This window comes from Oncorhynchus mykiss, chromosome 6 (assembly GCF_013265735.2).
Source record: "Oncorhynchus mykiss isolate Arlee chromosome 6, USDA_OmykA_1.1, whole genome shotgun sequence".
Classification (NCBI taxonomy): Eukaryota; Metazoa; Chordata; class Actinopteri; order Salmoniformes; family Salmonidae; genus Oncorhynchus; species Oncorhynchus mykiss.
In genome coordinates, this window is record NC_048570.1 from 50,231,919 (window position 1) to 50,245,098 (window position 13,180).

At 41.3% G+C, this 13,180-nt stretch overlaps 1 protein-coding gene across 1 annotated transcript in view; it reads left to right on the forward strand.

Moving 5' to 3' along the window:
- The window catches only part of si:dkey-220o5.5 (actin filament-associated protein 1-like 2), a 101,029-nt gene that overhangs the window by 33,577 nt on the left and 54,272 nt on the right, over nucleotides 1–13,180 (forward strand). Inside the window, exon 2 of the mRNA XM_036980386.1 lies at nucleotides 11,850–11,978. Within this exon, the coding sequence (XP_036836281.1) occupies nucleotides 11,850–11,978 (129 nt within the window). The remainder of the gene's footprint in view (nucleotides 1–11,849; nucleotides 11,979–13,180) is intronic.

The window sequence follows — 13,180 nt, forward strand, 5'->3', positions numbered from 1 at the left end:
CAGGTGTTGTTACACGTGGTCTGCCACTGCGAGGACGATCAGCTGTCCGTCCTATCTCCCTGTAGCGCTGTCTTAGGCGTCTCACAGTACGGACATTGCAATTTATTGCCCTGGCCATCTTCTTGCAGCATGGCTAAGGCACATTCACGCAGATGAGCAGGGACCCTGGGCATCTTTCTTTTGGTGTTTTTCAGAGTCAATAGAAAGGCCTATTTAGTGTCCTAACTTTTCATAACTGTGACCTTAATTGCCTACCATCTGTAAGCATGTTCATTAATTTATTGTTTATGGTTCATTGAACAAGCATGGGAAACAGTGTTTAAACCTTTAAACCAAATAAATCTGTGAATTTATTTGGATTTTTACGAATTATCTTTGAAAGACAGGGTCCTGAAAAATGGACGTTTCTTTTTTTGCTGAGTTTATGTGTATTAAAATAGTCAAAGGTTTTATATTTCACACCATATTCCTAGCGCGCAATGATTACATCATGTTTGTGATTGTGACTCTACAAACTTGTTGGATGCATTTTCTGTTTGTTTTGGTTGTTTCAGATTATTTTGTGCCCAAATAGAATTGAATGGTAAATCATTTGTGTCGTTTTGGAGTCACTTTTTTTGTAAATAAGAATATAATGTGTTTCTAAACACTTCAACATTAATCTGGATGCTACCTTGATTACAGATAAGTCGTGAATGTATCGTGAATATTTATGAGTGAGAAAGTTAGACAGATAAATATCTGTCATTTCTAAACGGTTCACCCGATGTGGATGAAAAGAGCTTCAAATTAAAGCAGACAAATGGCACATTAACCTTATAGTCATTGTATCAGTCCCCAAAAATATTCACTGTGCCAACAATCAAGGAGGGCACTGTATATCTTGATTAGATAAGTATTCATCCCCCCTAAGTCAATACATATTAGAAACATCTTTGGCAGCGATTACAGCTGTGAATCTTTTTAGGTAAGTCTCTTAGGGGGTATTTCAATCAGAGGTAAGCATGCATAAATGGAATGTAAGTTCCCTTTTTATGCACTTTTCTTTCTACCCGTATTCTTACTTTGAACTTAAGCATTTAAAATAGCATGCTATTCACCTGCTATTAGTTTGGGCTGGACATGAAAGAAATGAAGGTGTAGTGGAGGTGTCTACAGATCCACCGTATTCGGACCTTGACTTAATTCCCTCATAATTCCACCAATTTTACATGCGATGAAGCAATGAATAAGTTCGAGCCACCTGTCGAGGTTTCTGTGTTTTCTGGCTGCCAGGACCACAGACAGCAATGGGAAGTATTCCCCAGAGGCAAGACCAGGGACATCTCAGGGGAAACTTCCAGACTGCAGCAGAACAGCCGCATCTGTCTCCAGTTGTAATTCGAGACTAAACTGCAGACAGGTGAAACCACTCAGGGCCTCTACTTAACCGCGCCCTAGGTTTGCTTTCTTTGTCTTTCCTTTGACCCTCAGCAGGTGACGGAGACTATTGGCGAGACTGAGCATATGGTAGCGAAAGAGGTATAACCGAACTGAAGATTTCAACATGGAGTGAAAGCCAAAGACCAGAGTGGAGGACCTTCCACTGGTGACGACAATATTTACTTTGTTTGTTTGAGTTGTGTATATCAGGAACACTGCCAGTACCTGATAAAGAATAAACTGTTAACCCTTCACGTGGACTGGTGGTGTGTGTTTGAATGTGTAAATCCTGCCTTACCAAGATGATGCTGCTGAAACCACCACACAATTCACTGTAATTTAGAAATTGATAAGCTCTATTGATTGATAAGAACTAGGTAAATGAGAGTTGTTTGGATAAGGGGAATTTAAATATAAATTAATTGTTTTAGTCATATGACAGCAAAGTGAAGCATATTAACATATCACCTTTTCCACAGTGAAGTTTATAAAATGCTGACCTTAGAACATTTGGAGACCCAAGCTATAGGCTTCTGTAGCCATGCACAAATTATAGTATAGAGCTAAACCTACTGTCGTGGCTTTGCTTTCATTAATCTGAGTACTTATCCACTATGTTTGATTGTTACCCAATTTAATGGTATCATGTAACAATTAGCTCATCAGGATTTGGGGCACCACAGATTAAGTTATTTAAAGATTTACCATTTCCCAAATTAAACTCAGGTCTTTACCTATAACGTCCATAAAACTGTCAACATATTAATCATAACCTTATCATTCTGAACAGTCAACATTTCTTGGATCTGTAAAAACCCCAGCCTTACTCATGATTCCGTACTACACATTGGTTTAACTATTTATTTACTTGTTAACTAAATAATAACACCGAACAAACACACACCTAATACATGAGGAAAAAGTCCCTAGCGGACTAACATGACTGCTTGTTTACCAAAAGAGAGAGGGGTAGAAAGAGACTTATTGTTGATACATTTGGAAACTACTCTCACAGTTATCATTTACTTAGCACACGAACCACTGCCCGGAGTAAGAAATCATGACTGTATTTACGTGTAAATGCTTTCGGTCATCTATCTCTGTCGAAAACCAAGACTTCTTGGAAAGGGGTTTGGTTGGGTCTCACGTGTAAGGCTCTGATTGTCCATAAAGGTCACAAGGGCGGCCTTTTCGTGACCACAAGAGGTCACAAACAGGCCGCCATTAACATTGACAGGGCTGTAGTGGAGCGGGTCGAGAGTTTAGAGTTCCTTGGTGTCCACATCACCAACGAACTATCATGGTCCAAACATACCAAGACAATCGCGAAGAGGGCACGACAAAACCTTTTCCTCCTCAGGAGACCAGATTTGGCATGGGTCCCCAGATCCTCAAAAGGTTCTACAGCTGCACCATCGAGAGCATCCTGACCGGTTGCATCACCGACTGGTATGGCAACAGCTCGGCATCTGACCGTAAAGCGCTACAGAGGGTAGTGCGAACGGCCCAGTACTTCACTGGGGCCAAGCTTCCTGCCATTCAGGACCTACATAACAGGCGGTGTCAGAGGAAAGCCCAAAAAATTGTCAGAGACTCCAGTCACCCAAGTTATAGACTGTTTTCTCTGGTACCGGAGCGCCAAGTCTAGGACCAAAAGACTAGGACCAAAACAGCTTCTACCCCCAAAATATAAGACTGCTGAACAATTCATAAAATCGCCACCGGACAATTTACATTGACCCCTCCCTCGCTTTTGTTCACTGCTGCTACTCGCTGTTTGTTTGTTACCCATGCATAGTCACTTCGTCCCCACCTACATGTACAGATTACCTCAACTATGCTCGCACACTAACTCGGTACCGGTGCCCCCTGTACATAGCCTCGTTATTCTTATTGTGTTACTTTTATTATTACTTTTTATTTTATTTTAGTACTTGTTAAATATTTTCTTCTTGAATTGCACTGTTGGTTAAGGGCTTGTAAGTAAGCATTTCACGGTAAAGTCTACACTTGTATTCGGCATGTGACAAATAAAGTTTGATTTGATTTGAATATCCTTAGTTGTCCGGTCTCCGTTGGTTTCCGCAGAACTTCTTAGCCGTACCAGTGATTGTCTGAGAGGGGAGTTCTCTCCTTTCTCCACCTATGTGGATAATCAGAGTTTGAACCACTTTACACGCACAGCTGCAGACTGGCGATGTCCTGGTCTGATAGGTGAGTTCATTTTCTCCACCTCGTGTTGAGGTTCAAAGTTCCAACCATTTCAGATGTGTAGCGACCGCTCCACGCTTTTCTGGTGTAATTTTAATTTCGTTACCAAGGCTTTTTATGCATTCTGGCCAAAGGGGATGGCTCCGTCTGTCTGACATGCTGTCCGACCTCACTCGGGGCATGGCTACTTACTTATTCACAGTTTATAGGAGATAGATGATCTTATACATCTTAAAATCGCATTTCATTTTTTATTATATGCACAACGTATTGGATGGAAACTTGACAGATAAAGTGGATATACTTTCCAAGTTACAGTATTTAGTCCATACAGTTTTTAATGACATCAAACGAAAACGAATATTACATTAGTTTTCCGTAGTTCCCCACTGACCATTCCCCACATTTTGCTAGAAATATTGTTCCGGTATTCACTTTTTGGACGTTAGAGTTTTCTGCGGGCAAAAGTCTCAGGAGACAAAGGACATTCCTTTATCCAATACTGGAGGGCAAAGAGAGTCCTTTGCTGCTTAATTTACAACTGATTGTGAGCTGTCAACCCGGCAGTTCCCTCCTCCCCTGCTTTGCGGGTGGGAGAGGGTCTGGTTATTGTCAACCCTTGCCAAGCTAATCTGAACCATTTGATCCTTATACGACAGTCACTACCAAGTTGATTTATGATTTCTTGAACATTTTAATTATTTGCCCGGACTTTTCACTGTATTACTTTTAACAATACGTATCGTTAAATATTAACAACTATCAGTTATAGAACTAGTGTTAGTTTCCTTAGATTTTGCATTATTCAATTACATTGTTTGTTCACCGTTCTTTTCTCTGTCACGTTCATGTAGTTGTTCCTGAGGATCGCTAGCAATAGTGGATCATATTAGGCTAACGTATTACAAGTTGTGCAATACTTTGGGACATGTAGCCTATTTGAATCATTATGGAATGCAGGCAATACATAGCAGTTTAAACCTGGAGCCTGCACACGGTTAAAGACAACTTTACATTGTCATCACAGTTCCATGTTTAGTGAGGATTATTAGGGTAGATTTTGTACACTTTTCTCACCTTCCAATATTTAATGGATTGAACAATTGAAAATGGCAACTTTTTTTATTTTTTAAAATTTGACCCCCTTTTTCTCGCCAATTTCGTAGTATCCAATTATTAGTAGTTACTATCTTGTCTCATCGCTTCAACTCCCGTACGGGCTCGGGAGAGACGAAGGTCGAAAGCCATGCGTCCTCCGAAACACAACCCAACCAAGCCGCACTGCTTCTTAACACAGCTCGCATCCAACCCGGAAGCCAGCCGCACCAATGTGTCAGAGGAAACACTGTGCACCTGGCGACCTTGGTTAGCATGCACTGCGCCCGGCCCGCCACAGGAGTCGCTGGTGCGCGACAAGACAAGGATAAACCCTCCCGAACCCGGACGACGCTAGGCCAATTGTGCGTCGTCCCACGGACCTCCCAGTCGCGGCCGGCTGCGACAGAGCCTGGGCGCAAACCCAGAGTCTCTGGTGGCACAGCTAGCACTGCGTAGCAGTGCCCTAGACCACTGCGCCACCTGGGAGGCGAATATGGCAACTTTCAGGATGAATCAAACCACCGTATTTTTTATTCCCCATTGTATTTAGTTTGTTAAGGCTCTCCAAACCGTTTAAAAAAAATGATTATTCATCAATACATTCTTAACAATAAATAATATGCAAGATCAGAGTATTTTTTAAATCTACCAATTGGTGCTGGAAAGTTTACGGATATGCATGTATTTACATGGTTTTCTTTAATTGATCCCTAGTATTCTGAATCGTTCTCTCCCTATATTCTAGTGAGTCGGTCGAGAACATTCAAATGAAAAGAAACACCAAATTCAAAGGGATGGCTTTAGATAAATGTACTGAATAACCTATTGATTGAAAACTCCACAAGAAAATGTGTTGGCCAGCAAGTGGGATGATTTTCATCAGTTGAGTTATTCAGTGCAGGCAAGCGAACCATGCCTGCAAAGCTCGTTACGCACCTGCTTAAGGTAAGTCTGAGAAGTGCGTAGGAAGGCGTAATCATATAACTTCACTATTGTCGTTGAGACTGGGGTTTTGCAGGTACTAATTAATGAAGCTGCCAGTTGAGGACTTGTTTCTCAAACTGGACACTAACGTACTTGTCCTCTTGCTAAGTTGTGCACCGGGGCCTCCCACTCCTCTTTCTATTCTGGTTAGAGACCGTTTGCACTGTTCTGTGAAGGGAGTAGTACACAGCGTTGTATGAGATCTTCAGTTTCTTGGCAATTTCTTGCATGGAATAGCCTTCATTGCTCAGAACAAGAATAGACTGACGAGTTTCAGGAGAGGTCTTTGTTTCGGGCCATTTTGAGCCTGTTATCGAACCCACAAATTCTGATGCTCCAGATACTCAAGTAGTCTAAAGAAGGCCAGTTTTATTACTTCTTTAATCAGGACAACAGTTTTCAGCTGTGCTAACATAATTGCAAAAGGGTTTTCTAATGATCAATTAGTCTTTTAAAATTATAAACTAGGATTAGCTAACAACGTGCCATTGGAACACAGGAGTGATGGTTGCTGATAATGGGCCTCTGTATGCCTATGTAGATATTCCATAAATAATCAGCCGTTTCCAGCTACAATAGTCATTTACAACATTAACAATGTCTCGCTGTATTTCTGATCAATTTGATGTTATTTTAATGGACAAAAAAATGTGCTTTTCCTTCAACAACAAGGAAATGTCTAAGTGACCCCATACTTTTGAACGGTAGTGTGTGTGTATATATAATCCCTAATGAAATATGTGTATGAATAGAAAACAAGGCACTCGAAAGCCACAACATGTCAAAGTCAACATACAATACACATTGGGCTCCCAACTGACGCAGTGGTTTAACACACTGCAGTACCTTTTGTCCTTCTGGAAGGTTCTCCAATCTCCACAGAGGAACTCTGGAGCTCTGTCAGAGTGACTATCGGGCACTTCTCCCCCGATTGCTCAGTTTGGCCGGGCGGACAGCTCTTGGTAGAGTCTTCCATTTAAGACTGAAGGCCACTGTGTTCTTGGGGACCTTCAATGCTGCAGACATTTTTTGGTACCCTTCCCCAGATCTGTGCCTCGACATAATCCTGTCTCGGCTCAGCTTTTGCTCTGACATGCACTGTCAACTGTGGGATCTTATATAGACAGGTGTGTGCCTTTCCAAATAATGTCCAATCAATTGAATTTACCACAGGTGGACTCCAATCAAGTTGTAGAAACATCTCAAGGATGATCAATTGAAACGGTGCACCTGACCTCAATTTTGAGTCTCATAGCAAAGGGTCTGAATACTGAATACTGAGACGTGTTTTCACTTTGTCGTTATGGGGTATTGTGTGTAGATTTATGATTTTAGAATAAGGCTGTAACCAAACAAAATGTGGAAAAAGTCAAGGGGTCTGAATACTTTCCGAATGCAATGTATATATCCATAGAAATAAGACAGATGTTGCTTCTGTTGTCTGTTTGAGTGTTTGCTTAAAAGCCTAATGATTCCATGAGCACCATTCCTCATACAATGGCAAATATATTGGATAAAGCAATTTCACAGATTTGTCTGTTTTAAATATTTGCTATGCTGTAATAAAGGCGTTACAACTTGTTTTCTTGTTAGAACAGATACATTACTTGTAATTTGTTTAGTGTTGTTCACACTGCTCCAAACAGGCAGAAAAGTAATATTGGAATCTAATAGCACCTGTTTGTCACATAATATGCACACAGCTCTCGCTCCTATACCCTACTTTTTCTTGATCTCCTTCTTATTGTTATTGTTATTGTTACAATTATTATTATCGTCATCGTTATAAAAGTAAGTCATGTCTTTATCATTAGTAGGCTTTGTATAGTAGCCTTGTATCACCACCATCAAGCTGTAGGCCTAAGAGTGCATCCTATTGTTATTGTATCAATCAATCAATCATTAATTTGTTCATGCCATCACATACATTCATGCTTTGAAATGCAATCAAGCGTTTTAGGTTTAAAATTAAATAACAAAGGTAGCATTGAATAATTAGCCTAAACAATAAACAAACCGCAAACATGTTCTTAGTCTGCCTTAATAAAGATTTTATATATTTTTCCATTAGAAAAGACTCTTTAGTACACTTATTTATTTAGTGTTGTTTACACTGTTCCAACTGGTCAGAAAAATATTATAATATTGCAATCTAACAACAATCTTCCCCTTTCCCTCCTGAGCAACCAATAAACATTCTAACATAACAAGTTACTTTTTCACGTCCTCCTCATCCATTTTGCTGTCGACATGACTGTGTTCGGAGTTTGTTATAACCAATTTATTGATGTGATTATGATAGGCTATAGGTCAGGCCCTATTGGTCACATGTGATGCTTACATGTTTCACATAAAAAGAGCAAGGGTTGAGGGAATAGGGATTGTTCTTCCTAAACAAATTAGTAATTTCGTTAACAGAACTTTTCAGTCAGAAACAAGTAAGAAACTACTTGGCTAAAGTTATGTTGCAGCTTCAGCACGGACAGCGCCTTTAACACTTGCTGTGCTGGGGTGCCTTTTCGCTGCAGTAGGGAGGAGTGCGAGACAGTTTGCGCCCGTCACACAGGCACTCACTGTCATTTTTGTTCGCACAGTGTGACTATCAAGCTCTTTCTTGAGTCATTTGTGTGTCTTAAATATTGAATCAAACAGTTTGCTTAAAGGATCAGACAACCTCAGTGCATATGTAGTTGATTTTATTCAAACACAAAAGTTGTGTCTGTCTATATATGGAAAAATAAGTTGAACCAATCGATTGTCCCAAAGAACAGGACGACTCTCGGTCGACCAAGACAGCCCTACTACAGCCCCATTGATGTGGATGGGGGTGTGCTTGCCTCTCCATTTCCTGTAGTCCATGATCATCTCCTTTGTCTTGAGGGAGAGGTTAATGTCCTGGCACCACACTGCCAGGTCTCGGACGTCCTCCATATAGGCTGCCTCATCATCCTACCACCGTCATGTCGTCAGCAAAATTGATGATAGTGTTGGAGTCATGCGCGGCTAAGGAGTACAGGAGGGAGCTAAGCAAACACCCATGAGCAGACCCCATGTTGATGGTCAGCGTGGCAAAAGTGTTGTTGCCTACCCTCACCACCTGAGGGCGGCCCGTCTAGTAGTCCAGGATCCAGTTGCAGATGGAGATGTTCAGTCCCAGGATCCTGATCTTTGTGATGAGCTTGAAGTGGACCATGGTGTTTCCCAGCGCATCTTGACCAGGGGGTAACGGTTGAGGGGGAGCTAGCGGGCTTGTTCTTGAGCTAGCGGAGCTTGACAAGGTGCTAGCGGTTGACGGGGAGCTAGCACGGCTTGACCTGGGTCTAGCGGATGAGGAGCTAGCATTGCCAGGGGTTATCAGAAGTTGGAGAGGGGCTAGCATGACCAGGGCCTAGCGGAGGTTGGAGATGGGCTAGAGTAGCATTGCCAGGAGCTAGCAGAGATTGAGGGGAGCTAGCTCATTGTCAGATAGAGCTAGCATAGGCTGAGGAGCTAGCGTAGCATGGTTAGCAGCTAGCAGAGGTTGAGGATGAGTTAGTGTAGCATCTTGAGCAGGAGGGGGGGGGGGGGGGGGGGTAGTGAGGGCTAGCCAGATAGCTAGATTGACATGTTGACAGTCTAGGAGCAGAGGCTACTTCATCCTCCAAGAGGTTCTGTTGAATGAAGCTGCACACAAGCTCAGGTGACGAGAGGTCAAGTTCTGCTTGGCGGATTCACCTCTCAAGTTTTAGTTTCCTAGCAATCATTTTCCTTTCCCTTGTTGCTGTCTCCTATAGTATTTGAGCTGCTTTGGCATAAGCATCAATCTGAAGGCATTGTGCATGCAATTTTCCTCCTCCATGTGTCTTTTAATTTCCTCAACTTTATCCCTATTTTGTTTCTCCTCCAGAATACTAGTTTGTTGGTCTTTCAGGGAGGCACGACTGCAAGTGGAGTAATGTCTACTGTCCTGTGACTGAGGCGTGCTCTGTGAAGTTTAAGTCCTTGTCACAATTGAATTTTTACTCTTTGTAGTGCGACTTCATTCAGTATGGGATGCTGTTAGACGCTGACTTCCTATCCCATAGAGCCAGGGGGTGCATATGCCTCAAGAGGCACCACCTGCTTTTGGAGTCCCCTATGTGCTAGGTTAGACAAGCTTCCAGGAGGAATGGGGTCATCTTGGCGTACTGGTGTACCTGTCCAGCCATGTCCATGGTACTTTGAAGGACATCATTGGGGTCCGAACTCCTGATCTCCATAGGTACTCTGTGATTGCTTGCTCTATCTGTCTCGAAGGGCCATTTAAAATAGATTTGCAGTTGAAATAGAGCCACACAATCCCTTTCAGGAGCTAGGAGTTTTAGAGGAACCATTGTTTTATTTTCAACAAAATGTCCAGCCATGGTTCCTAAAAGGGACAAAAAGGCCAGTAAATTATATTTTATCAACAATATTTAAACCAATAAGCAATTAATATTCAAGCAATTAATTTGTAGACATTGTGATAAACATGCATAAATAATATTACAAAAGGGTTCTGACGAAATTCCTAAACAAACAAATGCAAGTTATATGTCAAAGAAAATGTGTATCACCACAACAAAATTGTCATAAGATAAATCAACTACATGAAAGGATAATTGCTTATAAATAGAAAGCATTAACATCTTGAGACAACTTTAAGAAATATAAAGATGTATTAGAGCCTCTAAATACAGGCTACAAGGCATAACCAGGCCGACTTCAAACGCTGACATAATGCACCGGTGACTTTAGTACTTTTAACAGCTGAATGGTGAATGCAGGTGAATGCAAACCATGTAGGACAAATCAGCGTACAAGTACAAATAAAAAATCTACGCATTCGCTTTTAAATGAAGCTGAGGCCGCGCCCTTATGAATACTGAGACACTATATGAATACTGACCTTATTTCTCCACCACTAGTTGCTCCGTTTTCGATTTGCCACTCCCCCACCGAGGGACACTCAAAAACAAGGGGGAGGGCTAAGTAGCAGGTATTGGGATTGCACCATTAATGACTTTGACCTTCTGAAGGCAAGGGCCCGGTTACATCTTAAGTGGGCCCTGGGCAGTGGTTCCCAAACAGGGATCGCAACCCCATGTGGAGTCACCTGATATGAAACTGGGGTCGAGAGAGAATTAGCAAAATCCTGAAAACAACTAAAAATATACATTACTTAGTTACACCAGCTCTGTCAGGAGGAATGGGCCAAAATTCCCCCAACTTATTGTGAGAAGCTTGTGGAAGGCTACCCGAAACTTTTGACCCAAGTTAAAACATTTTAAGGCAATGCTACCAAATGCTAATTGAGTGTATGTAAACTTTTGACCCACTGGGAATGTGATGAAAGAAATTAAAGCTGAAATAAATCACTTTCTCTACTATTATTCTGACATTTCACATTCTTAAAATAAAGTGGTGATCCTAACTGACCTAAGACCGGGAATTTTTAATAGGATTAAACGTCAGGAATTGTGAAAAACTGAGTTTAAATGTATTTGGCTAAGTAAACTTACAACTTCAACTGTTTAAAGATAAATGTATGCCGGTAGCTAGTTGGCAAACGTTAGCTAGTTAGCTTGCTTGTTAAATAGCTATTTTCGTAAATGAACTTTATTACCAAACAATATGGAGAATCATTTGTCTTTACATTAACTAACATATTCCTCTTAACTGTATTATTTTTTGTGCATGATTCGTTAGGAATTTATACTTACTTACATTTTCTTCCATCCTAATTTTTTTGTCAGCCATCTTCCTGAAGCAACTATAGAATCTTAGGTCGTAGAGCTTCATGGGTGTTTTGATAACCACTCGATAGGAAGTCTGCATCTTGATTTGCTTGCTTTGGAGGGCCAACTAGAGGGCTGAAATGGCACTACTCCTCGATCAAAGTTGAATTGGAACTCCACTCCGACTCGATGTGGCCCACAAACCAGAGGGGGAGGGCTAAGGGGGAGTATTGGGATTGAGCCATTGTTGACGTCTGGGGTGTAAAAACTAGGAACCAAATGGAAGAAAACAGACGAAATGGGGAGGGACTAACATGAACTTGTCCAACAATAAACAATCATTTTCATTGCAAAACGTTTTCCTGTGCACTAATGAATACACCCTTATTGTGTCCGCAGTGCTGAACCGTCTGATCACAGATCTGCACTCCTTCCTGGTGGTGCTGGACAGTGAGAACCTCAGCTACATCGCTCAGGCCCAAAAGAAGTCTATCTCAGAGCTGCTGTCCAAGCTGCAAGACACCCCTGGTAGGACACTGTTGTTGTTACTTATTTACAGTACCTAGTGAGCTTACACACACCCCTTGCACAGTCTTCACATTTTGGAGCCTTAAAATAAAGTTTAAAAGGAGATTCAATTAGATTTCTTTTCCTGTAGATCTACACAACCTACTCCACATTTTCAAGTGAAAAATATCTTCCAAATTAACTAAAAAAGACAGAAGATGTCTTTATTGCATATGTCTTCACACCCCAGAGAATACTTGGTGACCTTTGGCAGCCATTACTACAGAACACCTGAAGGGACACAACAAAAAATAGCTCGTTATTTAGCATTCCCTCGTGAAATGCTTTGCATTCCCTCGTAAAATGCTTTGCGTTCCTGCACAAAATGTTTTGCGTTCCCTCGCAAAAGGTTTGTTAGCTAGTAACCTCGTCCACAGGCTATTGCGCACAACGTATTTGGCCGGAAGTCTCTGGGAACGAGATTAGCTAGCTAGCTAGCAACCTTCAAAATAAAGAGGACATAAAGGAACAGCCTTTTCAATATAAGTGTCCTTTTGTCTTATAATTTCACATTTGGAAGGTGCATTGAAACAATTAGCTGGCATGATTATATAATTTCTAGCACAGCCAACTATCTAGCTAGCAAGCTGACTATATGAATGATGTACTGACTAATAGCTATGGCTATTCTCAAGAACAAGCAAACCCTTATCCGAGGAGCAAGTCCGATTGATCAAGCATTCTATTCAATGCATTTTCAAGGAGTGCTGATTTAATCAAAAGTGCATTAACAGTGGTTTGAAAGTACAATTACATTTACAAATGAGGCAAATAATTAGTACACTCTTTAAAAAAGGGTTCCAAAAGGGTTCTCCGACTGTCCCCATAGGAGAACCACTTTTGGTTCCAGGTAGAACCCTTTTGGGTTCCATGTAGACCCCTCTGTGGAAAGGGTTCTCCTATGGGGACAGCCAATGAGCCATTTTAGGATCTAGATGGAGCGTTCTTTTCTAAGAGTGTAGGAAAACCTTTTGTCATCATTTTGTTGTTGCCAGATTGACTTTAGATGCTGTGTAATGTTAGCTAGCTAGCTAAGATTGACGGAAGACCACTGGATTTTAGCTACCTAATGTTAGCATTGCTAGCTATTTTTGACAAACTTTTCTAGGAAATGACAACATTGCCATCTGTCTTAGGTAAATTTGATGACATGATAACAATGG